Source organism: Strigops habroptila, chromosome 5 (genome assembly GCF_004027225.2).
Source record: "Strigops habroptila isolate Jane chromosome 5, bStrHab1.2.pri, whole genome shotgun sequence".
NCBI classification, from domain to species: domain Eukaryota; kingdom Metazoa; phylum Chordata; class Aves; order Psittaciformes; family Psittacidae; genus Strigops; species Strigops habroptila.
The window spans coordinates 46,660,088-46,684,984 of NC_044281.2; the positions used below are offsets into that span (position 1 = coordinate 46,660,088).

The 24,897-nt window shown below is 38.7% G+C and overlaps 1 protein-coding gene across 2 annotated transcripts in view; it reads right to left on the reverse strand.

Annotated features, from left to right (window-relative positions):
* Positions 1 to 24,897, reverse strand: part of KYNU (kynureninase) — a 61,060-nt gene that overhangs the window by 32,280 nt on the left and 3,883 nt on the right. For both annotated transcript variants that reach the window (XM_030488807.1, XM_030488808.1), the window contains 6 exons: positions 22,584 to 22,773; positions 16,910 to 17,030; positions 10,018 to 10,100; positions 3,650 to 3,711; positions 2,185 to 2,256; positions 707 to 781 (listed from right to left, as the gene is read on the reverse strand). In XM_030488807.1, coding sequence (XP_030344667.1) covers positions 707 to 781; positions 2,185 to 2,256; positions 3,650 to 3,711; positions 10,018 to 10,100; positions 16,910 to 17,030; positions 22,584 to 22,773 — 603 coding nt within the window. The remainder of the gene's footprint in view (positions 1 to 706; positions 782 to 2,184; positions 2,257 to 3,649; positions 3,712 to 10,017; positions 10,101 to 16,909; positions 17,031 to 22,583; positions 22,774 to 24,897) is intronic.

Sequence of the window (24,897 nt, forward strand, 5' to 3'; positions counted from 1 at the left end):
TGTAAAACATAGCACCACCTAGGGATCAATTAGGCAGTGAAACTCTTGAATTAAATTGGTCTTGTTACTGAAAAGAGCTTGGGCAAGATTGTTGAATTGAAAGTAGCTGTTATTATCTCAACAAACTTTGCAGATCTATCGAGCATTCAGGAGCAGGCTCTTTACTCACAAGATGGCTCAGATTTCAGAAGCAAAAGGTCACTATCAGTTTATAGTGAGGTGGCAAAGTTCTCAATACTAAAAAGCAAAGGAAGGCAGTCTTTCAAATTAACCTGAATAACACGTTACTCAAAGCAGACCTTTCCCTTAGCCTATGCTGATACAGACACAGTGTTTTTTGTGTTATGGTAATCTTTTACCTTTGGGTATTAAGAGGATATGGGTGTTTCTCAATTAGCTACTATATTTTTCAGTTGTCTCAGGATGCCGTCAGTTTTTGCAAAAAAGAAAAATTAGGTAAAATAATTTTTTTTTTGTTCAAGGAAAACTAACTAGTTGAATCAGACAATTATAAAATGTGTTTTAATACTAAAAAATATACACAGAGACTATGCGATTCATAAATTTTACCTAAAAGTATTAGTAGAAACAAATTCTAACTTCCACAGGCTGATACTAGAATATTTGAGAATATATGACTACTCTCATATGAAACATGCTTCTGCCTTTAGCAACAGCAAGCAGAACTGACATATTTCTCACCAACCTCCTGTGGCTGCATCATGAGCATGCATTTCTCCACATCAAGTCCATGAAGTTGAAGTTGAGACTCAACAGCATACTGAAAGAGATTTCCATGCAAAGTATGTTAGTGCAAATACATGATAAAAGAACTAAAAGGAAAATGGACAAACACTTCAGAACTTCAGAAAAGGGATTCAGATGCCTTGCCTTTCACTAAAATTAACACTTGAAAGCCTAATCCAACTCCACCGAAAGCTTCATAGCTTTGGTTTGAAAAAGATCAAAATTCAATTCACATCATCAGACAACAAGGAGAAAGTCAAAAACTAAAAATCCTACAGCATAAGTACAGAATGAGGGTGGAAATATGGTGGAGGATGTGCTTTACCAGATGCCAGCAAGTAAAGCCTGAATGCGTAACAGCCAAGGAGAAGACTGAATATCTCCTCTCCAGGGGTCCTGTGTAGCTACTTGGCTTGGTAGAACATGCTACACCCCAGGTTGTCACATACGCGCTGCTCTCAATGCAAACGAGGTTTGGCCAGCACATGCATGCTGTCCCACACTATCCTCATGTCTTTGATTTGCTGCATAGCTAGGAGGAAATGAGAGCTCTAAATTCCCAAGCTATTTTGAAAATACTATCCACTGATTTTATCAATACATAACTGTTCTGGAGATCACATTAAAATTGATGAATAATGGTATAAAATAGTTCAAAATTACATTACAGGAACTGAACTGGCAGTAGTTGCACAGGTTATTACTGAAGTGTCATAGAAATTTAAGAAAATGGATTCCAAATGTACAAATGTGCCTGGAACAAACATGGGATTAATATGAAAATTACTTGCAATCAAGGTAATTTGAGGTTTATACATCTGTGCCACCATCTTCATTACAAATAAACCTGTTAGTAGCTTGAGTCATTTTTATCACACCTTAGAGATCAAATTTGTTATGAATTTCCATGGGTTTATGGTGTTAATAATAAAATAGCAGTGGGCCACAAAACTAAAGATTAATTTGCTCTAAGCTGTGGTGCACAGGCTATTGTGTCCTATTTTATAGCAGAAAAATTATGTTTGAACTAGTAATCTAAAGTGTTAAGAACAAACATTTCCATTTCTGTCTGGGGATATGTAAGTGTTAATGTTGTGAGTTCGTATTGATTTGGCTTCATAAAGTAAAACAGCAACAAGAATTAATAAAACATTTACAACTTCAGTTGATTTAGGCCAGTAGTTTGTTCAATGTCTTTAAAAAGACTAATAAATCAATGTACCCATTCAATCTTTTCCTCTTGTAACATATTTTATTTGAACAAAAGAAATAAAGCTACTATCTATAAAATATGCTGAGCTCAAAATCTCCTGACAGATTTTTTCATTATAATGTTACTTGGACAAGATGAGCTAATAAATATTCAAATCAGGCTACTGATATTCTTTGGAAAAATATGATTAATAATACAAATATGGTGAAATATTAATTTCTTACATGGTCAGAGGGAAATGCTCTGGCTTCTAGAAGAATTTTATAGCGTCTTGGAGTAGGCTTAAAGAAAGATAGCTGTTAAAAATTAAAAAAAAAAAAAAAAGTTGAAATGTATCTAAGCAGAGATAAGAGAGACACTCCCAGCATGTAAATTAATAAAGACTGGTTTACTTTCATTCAGGCTACAGAGAATTCCCCAGAAGTTACAAATATTTCTTTGTCCATATAACATTTATCAAAGTAGGAAAGCACCATAATAATGCATTTCACATATCCGTAACAACAGCCACAGAAATCCAGCAGTGAAAACTTGCGCTTACAGGAATTGATGGCAAAGCATTGAATGCATCCAGGAAAGCTGGGATTTCACCCAGCTCCATCCCACAAACAAAACTCACAGTTGAAGAGTAGCAAACAATGAAAAGGAAATGGATTTCCAGTCTTCCTCTAAAGCATTAGTTATCAAACCATCCCATCCTCTGAAACAAGACTGACCAAAGGATTAAGCCTTCTGCAAAGACCTCATCTCAGCATCTTTAGGTGAATGGTTTTTCCACCTCAGTCCCTCATATGGATGCAAGCTGAGATTGTCACCATGCTGAGAGGACTAGGAGAAGACTTACAAGCCCTCCTGTTCATGCTAGCAGTGGTTACACACAGCTCAGCACAGGCTTTGTACTCAAGCAATCTGGCATGAGTCTGGCTGCACTACACTAATTCAGGGCAGAGTGGCCAGGTAAATTGGCTTAGTACTGCTTGGTACTTGTCCTGCTTTGTTCTTAATTTAACAAAAGTCAGAGACATGTTACAAAGGAGCGTATCCCAGTGATAAATATTTTTGTGTGAACCACACAAAATGAAGCTACATGTCTTCACTAAGTTGAATCAAATCTTCATAAATACTAGAGAACTGAAGACAGGCAAGCTGTAGCCACAGAGACACCTGTGCATAAGGAAGCTCCATTTATGGCAACTATGTTATAAAAATCAAAACCACATTTTAGGCATATATAAACAAGCATAACTCAAAATGCCACCACATGTGTGCAACTGCATTTTAAGCATGACTGATACTACAGCTTTGTCTTGCTCACACTTGAGCTTTTGTTTCTTAAACTGAAATTTGGTATGAAAATCAAACTTTATCTGTTATTTGTAAAATTTCTTAAATAACGACATCTCCTCTCTAAGGATGACATGCAGCACATGGGAGAACAACTCAGGCGTCCCCTACAGAGACCTTGAAAATATATTTCTGTCCAGCTTTTCTGCTTAATATTAAGTGGAGCCAGGTCTTGCACAAGCCAAAACATCATTCAGGATACAACTCCCAAGGCTTAAGAAAAGTTAGGCTCTCATCCAGTGCTGTCTTTGTGAGGTCCTCAGGAAACATTTTTCTTGCATGCACAAGGAAAGGAAAAAAGAATACTTGCCAACACGACATTAAATATACATCATAAAGACATACCATCTGGAGATGCAAGTTAACAGTTAGCCCATTCATTAAGGCTACTTCCTGTCTTTTGGCCCCTGAAATAATCAAAAGAAAAAAAAATGGTTGAGGTTTTTTTTTTATAATTTCAGAGAAATCTAGTACAGTGTTGAGAAAGCAAAAGCATGTTTTCAGTCAATGTCTATCTAAAGACTGGAAAGTAAACAAATGTTTAAGGTGTCATCACAGTAAAGTAAAAAAATTTCTTGTATGGCTCACTGCACAACACTAGCAGGAAAAGATTTCTTTTTTCAGGTCAGCCACAGAAAACAAAAAACAATGACGTGTTTCCATTTCCCAGAAAACCACTGGGGGATTTATTACCATTAATATCTCAGACAAAAATCAGGTCAGAGAACTATATAAAGCAAGACTTGCAGACTTATTTATTGTCATAAGTTTATATGCAAAAGCAAGTCAGAAAACATTGAGACAATCACCTATTCTAACTGATTACTGTAATGTCAAGCTAAATCTCATACCTAATTAAAACAATAAAGCAAAATTTGCCTATTGAACATAGCAGACCATTATTACTGTAGCAAATGAGCAAGAAGCCATACCCCCATACCTCCAAGGAAGCTAACAACAAATGACTTTTGGCTACAGCTAATCACAGGCAGAGCTAATGGAGTAACAACTAATTGTTGTTACAAAGTATTTAGCAACAAATTCTCAGATCGTTATCAACCACTGTCAAAAGATTTTAGGTAGAACAAGGAACTGCATGTTAGGCAGGGCGCCACTTAGAAACGGAGAAAATCAGTTCCTCTTTCCTTTTGTTTTGCCTGATATCTGTTGTTGAAAAGCAGTAATTCACCCTTGATACAAATCAGGGCTCTGAGAATCTTTTCCAGATGGAAAATGGGCTCATGCGCCATGCCCTACTTATTGCCCGAGCAGTGGAGTTCAAAGGTGGAAAGAGGTTGCAGACAAGAGGATGAAGACAAGTGTAAGCAGGTGGGGAGGGCAGCAGCCACCCTTGAGATCAATAAAGAGGAAAGGAAAACATGATGTTGGGGTAAAAAGGGGTAAGGGGAGCCACAAGAAATGGAAAGGCAAATCCTGGGTTTCTCCTGTCCCTGCCTTGGAGGGCACACAAGGTCCCAGCCAACACGGAGGAAAGGCAGCAAAAGCACCAAGACACTTCCACCATATCGCAGAGCTTAGGTTCATGGAGCTATTACTTGCCAGCCTAAAAAAAAGACATAACCATGGGTTGAACTCATTACAAGCAAATATAGCCAAAGAATGTGAAAATTTATAATCGAGAAGAGTTTATTCATAAATCCTTCCCAAGAAGGCCTCAGCTTCTGCCACCACAGGAAAACCAAGAATGATTCTGACTAAGGTATTCAAGGGCTTTTTTTCGTGTTGCTGAAATCTCCAAGTATTGGACACAAAAATTTCTCAATAGCTGTGACCCCAGAAGACCTGTCCAGGGGCTGAGCCAGGAAGAAAAAGAGATGTCATGAATAAGTTCCCTCCTTCAGACAGCAGGAACATCATCACGTTTGTGGGAAGAAGAATAGATAGACCCAGTTCTTCATAGGAAAAAATAAGTACTTTTCCTCATTTAAACTCCTCTCCTTTTTTTTCTTTTCTTCCTTCTGACAGCATTGCATCTGCAGGCTCTGTGGTGCTCGAAGAGGTCACCTTGTGGCTATTCTATTGCAAATATAGAAGACAGCTAGAGAGAGTGATTGCAACTCAAAACAGCATTATTTGCAGTCTTCATATTTCTATGGAACTCTTGAGGCTGAAAAAAAATATAGTATCAAGAAATGATTCTTATTTCTCCCTCTGCTCCTTCCATGAAATCTGTGGCTTTCATGGCACTTTCTGCACAATCCCCTGCCTGCTGTACTGTTTCTGTATAAAATAAATGGTTTATCTACAAATCACTTTTAGCTACATGCTACCATCCTAAATTAAATATGACACTACATTCGTCATGTAAGTCTTGGTCTTCCATAAATTATATATTTATTAAAAGTTTTTCATTATTGAATTTCATGCCCACAATACAAACCTCATTCGTGTCATTGGAAAACTGTTATCCTTTATAACCTGCACTGCATATCAGAAAACAAACTTTCTATGATCCAATTAACCTATTACAATATTCAAAGACCCAGCACATAGGAGACAAAATTATGTTTGCTTTCTTTATTTCCTAACTGCATACAGTATCTCCAAGCCAGGCTAAAACCTGCATGTTCTGCTTGATAAATCTCCTCTTTAATAAAAGGAAGCAGCATTTGCGAAGTACAACTTCAGAGACAATTATGATTGTGTTAGGCAGACACTGCCATCCTTCTCCTCTCTGGCTGCAGCAGGAGCCTGAACCTCACCAGAGTAAGTAAAAAGCATTTTGTAAAATGATTGTAAAAAGGCTAAGGGCCTCAATTCTGAAAACATTTCGGTTATTGCAAATAAACTATATCACTCAGAGTCACTACAAATCTGCCTAGCATTCAGTCTTCCCTGAACAGAGACCTGCTTGAGCTCATTGTACAGCAGCAGCCATACAGTAAATTTTGTTCCATCAGAAGGTGATCCTGCCAAGGTTGTAATGTTTTAATAAAGTCTGGTAGGAGAAGCTGAGATTACCGTTACCGTGTTAGCCACTCGGTGTGAGCACAGAAAAAAAGCTTTGGCCTCCACTGACCTTGACTCTGCATTTCACGATGTATTTACTACTGTAACTTTCATTGAACAACAAAATGCGACTGTACTTAATAAGCAATGTGTTATAGCACTATAAACCATTAAACGGACAAAGATATTTTACAGTCTTTAGTCCATTCCTGAATAAATCCCACCAAATAATTTTTACTTACAAGTACTTAGAGTGAGAAATGACAATTTTTACTCCTCCTCCATAACATATTAAATATTGAATAAAAAACAGGGTAAAATTCTCTTTATGTTCTTACATTAAGTTCACTGAAAAACTAAATTCAGAAGTCACTCAACTTATACAAACTCAACTTATACAAACTCAGTATTACACCTTGGGTGAAAACAGCACTTAATCATAAATACCACATTGGAAGAAAGCATTTTTATATAACATTTTCCCCTCATTTCTTCTCTTAGCCTTTTCACTATTTCCTACAATTTTAAAATTCAGAATTTATTACAATGCATCCATTATTTGGGAAATATTAATTCATTTGCATTCTAAGAATCATTCATCCAGCTCCTGAAAAAAAGCTGAGAATATTATGTAAATAGAACCCTGCTGACATGCAAATTTGAGGTCCAGATTTAAGTCCAAACCACATTTTATAGTTCAATTAAACAAAGCCCCAAAAATCCTGGAGAATAAAATCTAAACCAATAACATTGACACACCCTTTACTTTTCAGGAAAGCAATGAGACTATGAAACATTTCCCAGTTAAGAATTTTAAAAGCAAAATCAGGTTAATGGTAGGGTGACCTCAGTCATAATTTTTATAAAAAACTTTAAAATATTCATTTAAAATAAACAACATTATAATAAGATCAGCGTAGCATGGCCATTGTGATTGAAAAAAAAAAAAAACCCCCCCAAAAAAAAAACCAAAACATCATGTCAGAGTTTGGAAAAGAAAAATAAGGAGACTGACAAGCAATTAGACGAAGTTTAAGCAAAGCTTTCATTTCCTTCTTCTTACACCCAGGATATGCATATATGCCTTTTAGTTAAACAAATATTATAATACACACTGAGCTGGCATCCTCCACAAGACAGATGGCTAAGGGGAAAAAAGACCCTGCCTGACTCTCTGCTTTCTGCAGCTACTCTTAACCTAAAGCTAAGGCTAAACCGATCCCGGCACCTGCAGGAGGTCAGTGCTTATCCTGCTCCAACATCCTGTGTGGAGTTCATGGGGCCCACATTTTGCAAACAGAAGACAGACAAACATTCACAGAAGGTGTTGCAGAGAAGGATGATAACTCAGGTACTTCAGGCTGCCCTTCGGGTTATCTTAGCTCTCTCTCCTGGTTATGTGAAGAGCACTGATGGTCTTACCTTGTTATTTTACTAATTTAGGTGCTTGAAAATATATAGTATTAGTGTGACTACTTTCCCATTCTCTTAAGACATAAGAGAAATTCTCAGACCACCATTTAATTAAATTCAAGGTTTCAAATTTAAAAGGCCTTACTATGCACAAGGCTAGTTGCATGACAAGTCATATTTCCCCACCTGCCCACAGCTTACCAGTTATACTCTACCAGAACAAGAACATCTAGTTGCCAGGAAAGACTGGTCAAACTAGCGAAATCCCTAAATCATCTGCATTCAGCATTTCAACACCTTCCATCTTTTTATATTCTCACATTTTTATGTTCTGTGATAGTTAATGAATGAAAGTACTGAGCATGCCCTTGAATGTAATGAAAGCAAGAAAAGTGTCCTGGTTTTGGCTGGGATAGAGATAATTTTCTTCCTAGTAGTCGGTACAGTCTGGGGTTTGGATTTAGTATGAGTATAATGTTGATAACACACAGATGTTTTAGTTGGTGCTGAGTAGATCTTACCCTAATCAAGGACTTCTCAGTGTCCCATATTGTGACAGTGAGGAGGGGCACAAGAAGCCCGGAGGAAGCACAGCGAGGACACCTGACCCAAACTAGCCAAAGGGGTATTCCGTACCACAGTATGTCTTACTCAGTATAGAAACGGAGGGGAGTTGGCCAGGATTTGCCAATCGCTGCTCAGAGACAGGCTAAGCGTCAGCCAGTGAGTGGTGAGCAATTGTTTTGTGTGTCACTTGTCTGTCTTAGGTTTTAATACTCTCTCTCTTTTTATTGCCTCTCTTTTCATCACTATTACCGTATTTTATTTTATTTCAATTATTAAACTGATCTTAACCCACAGGTTTTACCTTTTTCTGATTCTTCTCCTCATTCCACTGGGAGGTGGGGTGAGCAAGCAGCTGAACCATGACAAAGAGTAATTTCTTAACCTCCTGAGCAATTCCAGGTACTAAGGTAGTAGCTTCCAAATTCAGAACAACCAATCTTCATTTTGGTTTTTATTTAATTCTGCAGATGGAATTGCTCAGCATTATCTAGTGATGCCTGGTGTAGCCACGCTCACATTTGTGATATCTTAGTGCTGACATTGTGGATAGACCAACTACAACAATATTTTTAAATATTTGTTCTGCTCCAACAATAATGTCCCGTATTTTGGCTATTTGGAAATTTCATGAAGAAGTCAGGAAGTGACTTTATTTATAAATACATAAAGCTGTCATGAAACATTCCTTAAAGTCTCTGTTTCCAGTTGTACAGATCCCATTTGCTTCTCTTGAAGGAGAAAAACCATAACTTCGTCATTAAACACTTGCCTATAGTTGGAAGAGAAATTATGAGACAATATCCAGTGTACGGTAGGTCAACTTAATGGTAATATTTTTCCTTAGAGATGGCACAAATGAACATATGATAATTCAGTTCTGACAGTCAGTATAGACAGTTGCCTTCAACAGCTAAATTGAAATACTGGCCAAATCTCACGAAAATCTACTAACCTAGCCTTGACAAGGGCTCTAAGTGCTGGGGAGAAAAAGGGTCTGAGAGACACCCTGACAAGATCATTTCTCTTCCCCATTCTGTTAGCAACAGCTCTGAAGGAAATTCCAGTGAAAGATTATTTCAGCAACTACACACAGGTTAGAATAAGAGGTGACGGAAGAAATTTGCATTCAGACTCACACAACTGCTTTCATGGCTGGTGAACTGGTGAACTCACCAGAAGTCTCCAGGGCTCCTTCTCAGTCTCTAGAATAACCAGAAGCATTTACCAACAAGGTCTTGTGGCACTGCAGACTCCTCAAGGGGTACAGAAGGGTAATGAGAACTTACAAAGAGCAGGTCCTGCCCCAATTATCTGCTTCATTGACATAAGCAGTTCTCAAATATGAGGCTGGATTTAGTGGTGGGGAAAGGAGGAACAGCAGAAATTGTCTAGATATAAAACATTTTTCAAAGGGGAAAGTTCATTGGTTTACTTTTAGGAGAGCGACTGAGAATCTGTAGTGCCAAGTGCCCTTGAAGAAGGCTTCATGTGTTAGACCAAGTGATTTACGATGCTCAAAAAACTCCTTTGCTGCAATTAGTTTCATGATATGTGCTCATATATTATCACAAACATTCATCTCTTATACTGCTTGCAGTCTTGAAGTGTTATTCCGTGCACAAGGCGCTCAGGAAAACTACTTTAAAACAACAGAATGCAAGGAATTAAATTCTGGTTACAGAGTTTCAGGACTTTCAGTCTGAAAAGAACCCACATTGGTTTCCTTTTCCAGAAAAAGATTTTTTCCTGCAGTTCACACCTACCAACCAGTTCAGCCATCAGGTCCAGGATGCACTCATCTGCCAAAGCCCACGGGCGCTGACCATTGAAATGGCCATGAACACCTCTGAAAAGGAAGAGGCAAATGATGAAAACATATGCTGTTCCCTCTGGATCAGTTCTAAGAAACATACCTGTTTCGGAGACCCCACATTTGGAGGAGGAAGGAGGAGGAGACTCACCTAAGCTGAGCACAACACTTTTATCATGCCATTAATGCTCACAGCAAACGCAATTAATTTGTTGATTTCTGACAGGTTTTCAGTTGCTTGAAAACTATTTTGGCCCAAAAAATTCCTCTAGAAATCCCTCAGAATTAAAGATAACAACTTTTTCACAAGTCCCCTTGAAGTGGCTGTGTGAGTATAAGACAACTTCAGGAACAGGCATGCCAGGAGAGGACATGGTGGTGCCCAGTGCAGGATGGCACCCTGCTAACCCCAGCTCATATAAACCACACAGAGCAAAGATCACACTGTAGAGTTACTCCACCTGCATTTCTACCTGAACATTGTATCATGCAGAGAATGGTAGGCTGGAATACTGCCTTACTCCAGACGGAAGTATTTCCTGTCAGAAACAATTTCTGTCCTCCTGAATCTCCTGTCTGAACTCACTCTTCTGCATAAACCAGCAGGTACTTAACGTATATGCAGGGAAGTACCTGCCCAGAGCTGCTTGCTAATTCTTACTGTTTATCTTCTCCCTGTCAAATTGTTCTAGATCTAAATGTGCATAAAGTTTTTGGGTTTGACAGAGAGTGTTTAAAAATTTCATTCTGCAAACTGTTCCTGTCTATAGTGAATCACACAGTCACTTTAAACCTGAATGCATCACTACTCCAAAATGACAGATATGTACATGTGGTTCTGGATTAAGTGCTCTGAACTAATTTTTGCTTCAAATGTGACAGAGAAGTAAACTTCTAAGATAGCCATCATGCGTATATAAATAAAAAGTTTTAAAGATTCTTGAACATGCAGGATATAGCATACAGATTTAAATGCAAATGAAGGCAGATTGAGAAAAGTAATAATGCTCCTAATCCAGGGGAACATTGCTCTCGGCTTCCATCTCACACTGGATGATTTTCATATTTGCTGAGCACCACAGGGTACTAGTGGAGTCAGAAATACCAGGCTGCATGCGGTTGAGGCAAAGCAAGTATAAAGCAGTTTCAAAACAAGGACAAAACCAGTAGGAAACTGGGTAGATGGGTAGAGAGCAAATAAGAAGTTCTAAAAGCTGTGATGAGGGGAAAAAAACCCAACCAAAAAAAAAAAAAAAAAAACCAAACCAAACACGTAATAAACCTTTTAAAGAAGAACAGGCCCACAATATTCACTCAAAATCATGAGAGGACATCTGGCAGATTAAGATATGAGAAAGGAGGGTGTATGAGACACTACCAGCTAGTCCCCCATGTTTAAAATATTGGTTTTCCCTACCCACTTTGTACTTTCCCTTCCCAGATAGAATTCTATTCTGCCTCCTTCACAAATTACCTGAATCCTTTATAGTCAGACCTATTCTGATTGACTTGGGTCTAATTCACATCTCCTAGGGATATTTACAAAAAAGCCACAGTACTAGTCCTAAAGAATAGAGGAACTGCAGCAAAAAGCACAATTTGCATTAACCGTTTCATACCACTTATCCTTGCAAAATACCATTTACTTTTGGATTAGTTTAGGTCAACAGCTGAAGGAGGGCACAGGTACAACGGAACAGCTCTTACAGATAAAATAACTTCCCTACGTTCAACAAGTCCAGCACCATACAGACAACAAGGAGGATGCCAAACCCTAATTTGGACAAGGTCACGGTACACTAGCTGACTGTTTCTCTCCATTTTAGAATTGCTCTCTGATGAGACTTTGATAGCAGAAAGCGGGCAGTATGAAATAGCACTCATTTACAAGAACATTTCATAGATGAGGAATAAAGGCAGTAGGTGGGTAGGGGAGAAAATGTGGTAAGGGGCAGGATTAGTGCTAAAAGTTCTTCCCAAGACTATAATGCAGCTGCATTCCCCAAAGACAGTCATACATATTTCACAAACAGTGAGACATTTATTGCTAATTTCCCTTCTTATTCTTAACTGTAATATAGTGACCAAGGGACTTGGGATAATACCAACTGTTAAAATAAAATAAAAAAACAAAGGAAACCCCACAAAGATTTTGTGTGCTTGCCAGCCCAAGGGGATCTGTATTTCTGAAAGAGGATACCAAACATAATAAGATGGGAAAACGAAGCCCTAACTACCTATGGGATTCTCTTTCATTAACTTTCTCTGATTTTATAGCCATTAGTGTCCTTCTAATGGGAATTTACTAATGAAAGCTCTTTCTACCAGCACACAAAATTAACAAAATTTCAGAATGAATTTCCAAGTTATCGTGAAAAGAGATATGAGATTTTGGCCATGAGAATATTTTATTTTGAGAAGAAAACATGCAAATTTAAGTATATTGAAAGAAGGAAGAGGCAGCATTTATTGTTATTCATATTATTATTATTATAGCACAGCTTACAGCTTGCCTCCCTCTTGATGGCCAATATAAATGCCAAGAGACAAAAATTATTGCAGCTAAAATGGTAGTTAAAGGCATATTCTTGGACACTTTTTTTATTTTAATCACATGAAACTCTGCAGACTTTGCTGATGGCACAATACATCATATTACATTTAGGTTGTAAAATTCTATGCTCTGCCTCAGAGAATTTATATCTCTGTATATTATGCCACCCCTCTCTCAGCTTTCGTAGGCAACGGGGGTAATCTTTAAGGACACAACTGCAGCACTTCTGGCATTCCCTTCAGGCACGTATAGCCTATGTCTCGCTTTGTTTCCACAGCACCCTAGGTAGCAAGAGAGATTTAAATCGAGGTACCCAAATTAATGAATACAAAACATGGCACATCAAATCATAAAACTTCATACAAACAGAACTATTTCTTAAACTACTATGACAGTTTTTCATTGTCCAAGTTAATTTTTAGTCAGTTACCTTTTTTTTTTTTTTCAGTTTGGCAAGAAATCACAATGCCACATTTTATCCGCTGTTGATTTAAAGCTCACTAAGGGAGCTAGAAACACATTTTCTGATATGATCCCAAAGTTTCAAAGGCGGTGAGAAAAGGGATTTAAATTAATTGCCAGCTTCAGAAATCTGCGTTCATCCAAATCTTGTTCAAGTGGAAATTTCATTCTTGCTTCTTTGCCAAAACTGATGCAAGGTATTTAAGAAGCCAACACAGACTTTTTAAGTTTGACCATGGTTTCAAGCAAATAGACAAAAGAAAGGAAGATAATATCCAAAGAAATAAGAACTTTATGGAGCAGTACATAGAAGGCAAACCTAAAAATCTCAGGGTATTAAACCAGGCATTTACAGCTCTGACATACCAGCCTGATGAAAGGTACAATGCAGAGACGACTTCTGCAGAATGGCAGAAGTGGGCCTGTCAAACAGAACATAACCAAGCCCCACCAAGCTACACTCCTGTTTGCAGGGCTGTTATATCTTGCAGGATTAGTTCAGCACATAGAACCAAAGACACCTTTCAACTCTGAGAAAAGTCTTTGCTTCCTCAGGTGTTATATTATAAAGCCTTCCACAGACTTGAAGTTTTTTGTCACATCAGAAGCCTGTTGCCAGATTGCTTCAGTGCTTAGAAGCATATATATATATTTTGTTCTAGACTCAATTTATTAATTCCTAGTTTATACTTAACTGCACCAGCATGTTATTTCACATAAGTGGCTCCTTTTTCCCTCCCAAGGTTTACCCCTTAATACAGTCACAGAGACCAATCATTTTTCCTTTCAGTCTTATTTTTGCTCAGCTAAACAACTCTAATCCTCAAGACTTCCACACAGCAGGTTCTCCACTCCCCAATCACCCCACTAGCTCCTCACAAGGGCATAACAACTGGCTACAACAGACTCCCTTCTGTTTAATAGTCCACTTTAATGAGTTACTCAGGCGTAAGATATATTGCCCACTGCAGCAAGTATGTTTGTGCGCAATAATGTTTCTATAAAATACATTAATTACTTAAACAGTTCTGGTGGGGGGAAAGGGAAAACAGGACACGCAAAGCACCTATTGGCCTTTTTCCAATCAAGCAAGTTACTTGAACTTTGGTCTTTTATATCAAAAAAGAAAAAAAAAAGGATTATTGGCTACTCTAGGCTAAGCGTGGAAAAGACAACTCTTCATCCCTTTTTGCCCCTCATTCAATAAATCTTGCATTTACCTGAAATCAGAACAGAAAGAAAGATTGAGTCTCAAAAGCTCTTTTTCAATCCATAAGAAGAATGCCAGTGACTTGGCTTTGTAGTCTTTATACATTTGCAGAAAAAAAAAAAAAAAGGAGGACTGAGGAACATGGAGATCAAGAATACTAAACCAGAAAAAATATGTGGGAAGATAATGTAGGAGAAGAAAGCTATAGCCCAACATTTAAAGCTGGGCCCAGGTAGAAGGGACAGTTACATTGTAAGAGGGAACACAAGAAATGCATGAGAGGGCCTCTCTCTCCAGGCCTTTCCCTAATTCATTGCCATCGCTACATAGAGCTAAATCTACAAGCTTCTCTGCCCTTGACCACAGCTACTGCATATTCTTCCTTTTCACTCTTGCTGTTAATTATAAGCAGTGAAAACTGCTTAAATAGACTAGTAGCTGTTTCGGATGCGCCCCAAGACACAAAAAACAGAAAATGCAATAAACCAATTTATAAGAAATCCAGAATTTGTATCATTGCTGACTTGAAGGATGCACCTAATTTGCATGCTATTTCTTAGACTTTCACCACTTATTTATCTAAACCACAGCCACTAAATTCCACACTGCCAACACACAAGCCATTGAACACGCTTCTGCTGGTAACAGCTACTACCTTAGACTGGATTTTGCTAAGCTGTTCTTAGTGCCTGAAATAAAAGTACCCATTTCTACCTCTCCAGCCACCTATTCCTTTGGAGTCCTCAGGATCCTATCTTGCTCATCAGCTTCTTTAAGTATACATTGCTCTGTTCAAAATAGGTTTGACCTTACCCTGACTTTCTCAGTTGATAAGATGCACCTGCAACTAGCTGAATTTTGTTCCAGGTTTTTGTTGATTTCAGTTTGGGTTTGTCTTGGGTTTTGAGGCTCTTTGTTTGGTTAGGGGTTTTGTTTGTTTTTAAACTGTCTGATTTATTCTAGGTAAGGTGTTTGGGGCCAACCTGTGCTTTTTGTCAAACAACCTTTCTAGATTTGCTTCCTCTCTTCTGATGGCTTGAAGTCATGCTCAGCCATGCTCCCCCCTTAGATATAGCTACTGGAGGCACTTTTGATCTTCTGGAGAAATACGATGCCTTCCGTTTTCTTTTGGGTTTTTATAATCATTGAGAAAAAAAAAAAAATCTGTTACTCTAGGAAAGACAAACATAAGAATGGAAGTGAACTAGTGAAAAGGTAGAGTGAAGGAGCTGAAATATGTTTGCACTCCAAGTGTATCTTTAACAGCTAAGAGTACTATCTGACTTTTACCTTTTGAAAGAGCTCACCTGTTTTCTTGCTAAAGTAAGATAACCAGACAGGAATGGACAGGGTTGCAATTTTTTCACACGGCAAACTGCAGTGCCATGCTGAATAAATAACCAGGAAGAACAATTGCTTCCCAAAGTTCACATTCATTCTCAACCTTCTCACTTATAAGAATACAAGTAATAAACAGGAAACAGTAAAATATTTTTATTAACCCATAGTGTTCATATATTAACAAGTGAAAGAGCAGCTACAGAGCTTGCATATTTACATTGTGAAGCACCCATCTAGACCATTTCTACTGAAACAAGGCTGCCTGGTTAGCAGAATTAGTTTTTCCCTCTTCTGCCTTCCCATATTTCCTATGCTCTCTCACCACGAAACCACATCTGTTTCACGCATATACTGTACCCTGTGAAAGTGCTTGTCTCTCTCCCAGCTCACTCACTCCTTTGGATGTTATTTTCCCTTCCCATCTTCAGCTCCATAGTTTTTATTTATCTTTTTCTTTACTCACCCTTACTTCAGGTGCCTAGGCGGGTGCTGGGCACCTCAAAGCACAAACTCTCTATGGAAACCAAGTACAATAATAAAAAAAAAAAATAAGCTTCTTTTCCTCCCTATGTACTAAAAAGTTTCTTATTTTGTATGATGACCATGTCCCTTTCTTGCAATGCTGAAAGTTGTCTTTCTTTTGTCCCCTTGTGTCTCTTACATCAAGTGTGTTCGGCAGAGCTTGTTGCAAACCACTCAGTTCCTCTCTGGTATGTTACTGAGAAGACAGTGGTGCTTTCCAAATAAAATGAACTTGTCAGGCAGAGACCCAGTTTAAGAGGAGACAAAAACCTGCCAGCAGTGGTAGCAGCACCACCTGCGCTAGGTACTATTCCAAGAGACCTGCCCATTGCAAGGCCTGCAGGATGAATCACATGCAGTTAAAAATACTAATTGGAAAATCATGGGGTCTGAAACTTAATCACATTCATTAGCAAGCAGCAGCAACCAAACGAGTTTGTGCCTCTTGTGTATAAGCACACATAGCAATTGGATGGGGATGGTTAAACTGTGCAGGTCCCCAAATGAGCCAAAGCAGAGCCACTATGCACAGCACAGGTTATAACAGCTGGAAGTTTCTCTTTGTTTTATGGCTCATACCTTTAAAAGGAGATAGAAATAGTGCTAGGGAAACACTGAACATGTTTTACTCCTGGGCTGTAGTGGTTTTAACACACTATTCTTCTATTCAAGCATTTCCAAGGCAGATCCCAAAATAAAATGAAGTGCTTATATGAAGCATGGGTTAGTATATCTCATACCCCACGGTGTACTCACGTTCGAGCCCACTTGTCCAGTTCTTCATCCAAGTAAGTTTTAACTTTTCTTGGCTGGAGCCCAAGAGAATTCCCAGCAAAGTATATGCAGCTCTCCTCTCCGTTCACTAGGCCCAGATCAGCTGTGGAGAGAAATCACAGAAATAACACACACATGGGAGTGAGCACAGGACAGGAGAGACAGCATATGTCCATATGCACACATGTGCCACCACCCCGAGCTCTGCCCACTCCACATGTCCCTGGGACCTCATGGTCGTCACATGTGAATTGAAGTGCCACACCCTGACCTTCCTCCACAGAGACCACGCAGGTGACCCTGCAAAGGGATCTAAGGAGAAGGACAGCTGGACAATTTGTAAGAAGTTATTCCCCTCATCCTCCTGCAATTTTTGGCTGAGTCTACCTACACCTGTTCTGGAGCTAACATGAGTTCAGGCAGCATCAAATCCCCAGGTCTCCTTGGGCTGCCTGGGAAGCAGCCTCTGGCACTGATTTTGTCAGGTCTGTAACAAATGGTGAGTGAATAAGGAGCATTTTCCTGAACACTTTCCATCCATCATCATTGCATTCCTACACTGAGTTGTGAAATTACTTGCATTTTGCATTTAATAAAAGCTAAGACTAGGTAAATCTGTGTCTTTCATGTAAGTTCTCCCTGCATGATTAAATCGCTATTTAGAAAAATGTAGTCATTGCACAAAATATTTCTAGGCAGTCTCAGAAGTTCTTGTCTTGTCAGCATATATTGTGGGCTTCACTTCATGTCATCATCATTATCTCAGGAGGAGGAGGAAATCTATGTTGACAAGCCCTTTCAATGATTAGGAGAAAAGCAAGGCAGTAGAAATTTATAAATAATATCTCTAGTGAGGTTATGAATAATCTAATTACCCCATGTCATTATCTATCAACACAAACATTGCCTTTTTCTATTATTTCTCATGTAAGAGATTCTTGGAGGAACAAGTGATGGTGACCTTCTAGAAGCAGTAATTAATTTGCATTCATCTATACCTATGCTTACAATATCCCATAACACTAATATTTTCTGTAAATATAATTGATATACCTCAGAAGAAAGATCAAATTAATGTACGTGTTAAGATATATGTTAGAAATGAATGATAAGGTTGCATTTCTGTCTGAAAATTTTATGTTAGGACTGTAGAAAAACAGAATGGATGCTTGGAAAAGATCTCTTACTATCTTTTGCACTAACAATTGCCAACTTATTGAACTTCACCAGAAACACTTTTTTCAGAAGTATAGACAACTTGGGTAATTTCTTACTTAAAGCTTTAGAAGCTTTTAAAAAGCATAAGTCAGAGAGCAATTTCGGCCTAATCTGTTTTACAGATGCTATGTCTGTTTTTCATTTCTATTTTAACATGAATGAAAACAGAGAGGCATAAATATTATCCATGTTCCTAGATCAGTTCTATTAACAGTTCTTTTCCTATCAAAAAAACACAATAATACTAGTTCATTAGGAATAGACAGAAGGGCCTTTGCTCAAATATTTGGAGCTTAATCTCACTGATACTCTTTTTGCTCCAATTAACCATTGAAAGAAGTAAGGAATTATAAACAAGTTAGCTTTTCTTGCACCACAGTCCTCTCCACAGGGTCACTGTTGGAGAGATATGGTATTACAACTTTGATAAAGTGTATTTTTCTGCTTTTACATCTCCTACTTTGGATACTCTTTTTTCACATGTTACCAACTCTATATTGGGGTGTACTCTTTTTCATGAAATAATGTTTAATTTTCTCTCTCTAACATCATTAAAAGACTCATTTTGGACCACTGCTGCTTCCCAAACTAGGCTTTTTTTTTACACCATCTTTATCATTTCACAGCTTCTCCTGACCAGCACATTCTTGTGCTCCAACATTTCCTTGGTCACTGTGATATTCTTTACAGTAACACATTTGTTGTATAAAGACTAGCACTTGTCTTTCCCCATATTACTCTACCCTTACTTCTCACGGTATTGACCCTTTTTATTTCTGGAGAAGCTGTGATTGAATATTTCAATACAGATTGCATGTCAAATAGGAAATAAGCACAACTGATGAAATAAAGACTGGTGCAAAACAAACAGGAGATAATTATTGAAATGTGTCCTTAGAGTAGCCTGAATTAAAAAAAAAAATACATTAGCAATAATTTACATTAAGATTAAATACATTATAAGTTATTCTCACACCTACTCAGATTCATGCCAACTGGTCAACTCTAATAACATACATTGTTTTGCATACCGATTATACCCATCTGTCTACATTAAATAGGTATGTCTACAATTTCTAGAAAAAGCAAGTTTATTTTCAGTAATATTCAGTCAAAAAAAAAAAAAAGGGGGGGGGGGGAATTCAGTGTCTTTATTTACCAGAAAGGAAGGACTAAATCTGCTTATACATATCCAAGGCCTATCCCTTGCTGAAGGGTAAAAGACCACCTCTTTCACACCTTCCTATACCCCATCTCAAGCCCTCCAAACAAAAAGATTTATACAATTAACCACCACCTTTAACCATCTCTTCAGGGAAATATAGCTCAACACTTTCACACTGGGGTATCTTTTTATTCCCAAGAAACACAAATGATGCTCTATTAATTTACAAGATGACAACGCACAAGCCATAGCCTTAATCAGATTGGTGATTTGCTGCCCAACTGCCAACATCCAGTCATTCGTACCTCCTCCCTGCAATGCATGAGAAAACATTAAAGAGACTTTGTTGTCAGCTTGGAGAAGAGCAAGGAGATCCAAACGTTTCTCTAAATCTTCTGTTGTCATCTTTTCTTATTTGCTCACCTGAGCCTTGTCCCTCACCCTTGCACAGAAAAACCTCGAAGATTTGCCAGTCTGCTGGTGGTTAGTCTGCTAGTGGTTTCCACTTGATTGATAAAATAAATAAACAGCTATGACAGTTTGTAAGTTGATAACTAAATTAAACTCTTATGACAACTTTCTAAATATTTTTATGTACATCATCTTACAGTTTTTTCCTACGGATATTCTTATCTGCTGCTTGTAAGGCTACATTTTAAAACCTTACTGTAATGTTTTATGTAAATATATAAAGAATATTTGATGGCTAATATCTGTAATGACATTTATCTTCGGAAGCATGTTACCTAGGATCCGCTCCTGTGCTCAGATAAATGTCATAGGAGATCTGTCTCTATGGTATAGACACAATGTAAATATATACATATTTACTCTGCTGCTGTTTTTCAGCAGGGAAGCTGTTCCTAATGACAGCCAAAGCACAGAAAAGAAAGACAGGGGAAAAAGAGGAGTACAAAACCCTTCATTTTGGGAACACAGGAATCATAGAATAGTTAGGGTTGGAAAGGACCTTAAGATCATCTAGTTCCAACCCCCTGCTATGGGCAGGGACACCTAGCACTAAACCGTGTTGCCCAAGCATCTGTCCAGCCTGGCGTTGAACACTGCCAGGGATGGAGCATTCACAACTTCCTTGGGCAAAACATTCCAGTGCCTCACCACCCTCACAGTAAAGAACTTCTTCCTTACATCTAATCTAAACTTCCCCTGTTTAAGTTTGAAGACATTACCCCTCGTCCTACTACTACAGTCCCTAAGGAAGGGTCCCTCTCCAGCATCCTTATAGGCCCCCTTCAGATACTGGAAGGCTGCTGTGAGGTCTCCACGCAGCCTTCTCCAGGCTGAACAGTCCCAACTTTCTCAGCCTGTCTTCACATGGGAGGTGCTCCAGCCCTCTTATCATCCTCTTGGCCCTCGTCTGGACTTGCTCCAACAGCTCCATGTCCTTCTTTTGTTGAGGACACCAGAACTGTACACAGTACTCCAAGTGAGGTCTCACGAGAGCAGAGTAGAGGGGCAGGATCACCTCCTTCGACCTGCTGGTCACACTTCTGATACAGCCCAAGATACGGTTGGCTTTCTGGGCTGCGAGCACACGCTGCGGGCTCATGTTCCGTTTCTCATCAACCAACACCCCGGAGTCCTTCTCCGCAGGGCTGCTCTGAATCTCTTCTCCGCCCAACCTGTAGCAGTGCCTGGGATTGCCCCAGCCCAGGTGCAGGACCTTGCACTTGGCTTGGTTAAACTTCATAAGGTTGGCATCAGTCCACCTCACAAGCATGTCAAGGTCCTTCTGGATCCCATCCCTTCTCTCCAGAAGGGATCAACAGAATCACACAGCTTGGTATCGTCAGCAAACTTGCTGAGGGCGCACTCAATTCCACTGTCCATGTCGCTGACAAAGATGTTGAACAAGACAGGTCCCAACACCAATCCCTGAGGGACACCACTTGTTACTGTTTTCCAACTGGACATTGAGCCGTTGACCACAACTCTCTGCATGAAGCCATCCAGCCAATTCTTTATCCACTGAGTGGTCCATCTATCAAATTGATGTCTCTTCAATTTAGAGACAAGGATGTTGTGTGGGACAGTGACAAACACTTTGCACAAGCCCAGGAATGATAGGTTCTCTGTGCTGTTCAACTGGTAGTACTTTGTAGACTGCTTATTTTCACTGAAACATATGTATCCACATCCTCAGGACTAACCATTATAGTAACTGTAGGGAAAAAACAAACAAAAAGCCAAACAAAACCCTACAAAACATTAGCAGTCTTTGGGTCTGAATACTATAGAAATTGAAAAACAATAATGGAGGTTGAGAGGAAATAATTAAAAACTATCACAGGGGTATCACACAGCTTTTGCTTGGTATTTGACACATGACCTGAAAGTAAACCCAGACAAGCATTGTGAAGCAGGAGAAGAGCCATGCTGCCTCCATAGGTGGGTGTTCCCACTGGGTTTCCCTGCGTGATATTGGTCAGACATAGCAGCATCAGGTACAAAAAACCCCATGGAAATGTTTCGTACTTTTGCTGGGCTGGGGGTGCTAACCTGAAGCAAATGCTTCCCTCTCATAATGCCAGTCATCCCATGCACCCCTCCTGCCTGCATAACATGCCCAGGCATGCCACAGGCTCCTTGAAACAACTGACAGACCAGAAATTAAGCAGAAAAAAATTCAAGAATCATTTTGCATGGCTACATTGAAGAAATGTGCAGTTATCTACGTGTAGGCAATCATGAGGAAAGTGGGAAAGATCTTCAAATAAAAGGGTTTATTATGAATTATTTGCTCAGATCAGTTATTTGTTCTAAGGCACAGTCTTCTATTTGGCCTCAGGACAAAAATCATTTCTACTACCAGCAATAAGGCGTAAATGTTAATATATGTACCGTCTCTTTCATTAACTAAAATAATTATAAGTAGATAGATAATACCAAACTATATTATACGAAGGAAGCAACCACTCTGAACTATTGTAAGCGCCATTTAGATAGAAATACTTCTGCCTATAATTTTCAATCAGTCACTATATTGTTCAAAGCAGCTGACTGACAATGTAAGCACCATGTAAGTACTGTATCCTCGCATTTTATTCAGGAAGGAAATGAGAGCATAAAGCTTTTGGTGATAGAATAAGTTGATGGATTGATTTAGCAACACCAGGGACATACTGTGCTCAGATAAGACTGCAATTGCTCAATTATCTCATAAGCGACAATGATTTCCAAAGATTTGTGATAAACACAAGATGTGAAGCCCCACCCTTTCCCCCCCACTTCCTTTCTAATTATAATTCTCACTTGGAGGCAGATCCTTGACTTTTGGGATACAGAAACATTCACGAAGATGCTTTAACTCATCTTCTTCATCTAAATGAAAAGCAAGTTTCTTGTCTGTAGGACTGCATCCTAGCCGCAAGGCAGTTTGTTCTAAAATGGTTGCTGGTAACACAGGAGAAGATGAATCCATTTTCAGGTCATTCAATTTCACCTTAAAATGAAAAATGCCACAGTTTAGCTTCTGCAGTATGCATACTCATAAGTGGCTGATAACCAGCCACTAAAGCCACATCATTCAAGGCCAAAATTTACTTGATTTAAGGCTTTTAAAAAGTGAAGTATTTGAATAGAATGGTAAAACTGATCAATTCAAGTATTACCAAAGCAACATATTTCTGTAACCTGCAAATGCATTTATTTTTTTTTTATGTGCAGATACAATGCTCTTCCCTTTATAAGCTATATCAGCAGCTTCTAAGTTCTCCCACCAGACCAATAGCAGTTACAAGCGCTGAACTGTCATTCACAATTTTGAGATCTCAAAGCCAGAGACAGTACTATTGTTTCTGCAGTATGTGCTCCTAAAAATAGGAGGTGGAAACTGCACTGAAATTGTTTCCAGGGTGTGCAATGTTCAGCTTTATTCAGCTTTTCTGCCTTAAAAATAGGAGGGTGTGTTTCTGTACAGCTGTGCTCAGGTACAAGAGCAGGATACACATGGCAGACAGAGGCATCGTTACAAATGCAGATTTCAAGACCAGGACTTTTAATTAATATTTCCTTCTAGCTATACCAAATATCCTGGTGCTTTAGCTGTTTGTCTTGGGGAAGAAGAGAAGCCCAAGTCAAGCTGCAAACATGACAGATTGTAGGTTCTAACAGAATATCCAAAACTGTAACTGCAAAATTTACAAGCTCATTGATCTTGATAAGAAAAGGAGTTTTGTAGCTGTAATGCTCAGAGACACACACCATGGTGTTCAAGATAATGTTTGTGCACTTGACTTTACAGATCTACTGGCAAAGAAAATTTATGACATACTCTGTACTTCTGGGCAAAAACTCGTCAGTGCTGGCTGCTGCGTTCTGTTGCAGAAGGCAGTCAAGAGGTTCATTGAGGTGCTTGCTGGTTGACCCAGTTTAGGCAACAGTATTCCCTGCCTTTTAAACATCCACGAGAGTTTTGGTACAACAGAAAAACTCTAGGGTATAGGCTGAAATAGGGCAGGTTAGCACACAATATGCAGCACGGAGCCACCAGAGAGCATAGCTTTTTCTCTCTGTTTGAGAAAGATAACTTTAAGTACACAACCTTCATAAGTACCAGCTCTCTTTTTTTAAAGACAGTAGTGTACTACAGGTAGTTATCCAGAGAGCTATGGATAGAACACTGACAATTATGTGGGTTGTAGCCAGCTGAGCATTACATTCATTGTCACTTAACCTAGCTTGTTTTTTTGTAGAAGAGGGATTCTGAGAACCAGTGCGATGGTATATTCCAAGTTTGGTTGGTTGGCTGGTTGTTCTTTTTTATTAAATCCTTTATGACACATTTGTCTTTCACAATAAATCCATAAATGCAGATTAGGGTTTTTTTAATTAAATTTTTACGCCAACCCCTGAAGACCATCTAGAAGAGCTTCATTGATACATAATGGAAGAACAACAGTTGGTATTTAAATATAAAGCCTTAACAAGCACAGCCTCATTAGTGCCAATTAAGCCAAACCTGTTTAGCCAAACAGCCAGCATGGTGCTAATTACCTGGTTTAATTTGCTATCATTTAGTTTATGATAAGAACATTTTCTTTTTCAACTGCAGACTCGATATCTTACACAGTAGCAGTTTTTCCTTTCCCACTAGCACATAGAGTTAAAAAAAAGAAAAAAAAAAAAAAAAGCCAGTAGAGCTCTTTAAGACCGCAGTTTTCATTTACCTAATGTTCACCTCTCCCGGGACGTATTAGAGATATCCTATTTTTGTGCGTTCTCCACACAGGTTTTTCACACCTTCTCATTTTCACCAAATTTATTATTCCCACTCATTCATCCTAATCATCCCTTAGCTGGTAAAAAGGAAAATAAAATGGCAAAAATGCTTGAAAAAAAGATATTTGAACATCCTGGTTTTCGGAGTGCTTTTCCAGGTTTCTAGGAGACAGAGGGCTGCACCCAGAGAAGTAGTTGGGTGTGATACTAAAGTGCCTGAGCTGGCTGGAATCAATACATGTTAGGGACATGGACACTATAGCCATCACTAATACAGGCACCTCATCATAATCTAAAGACAATGATAACTTAAGTTTCACTTCTCCAAATTACCTATTTTAAGAAT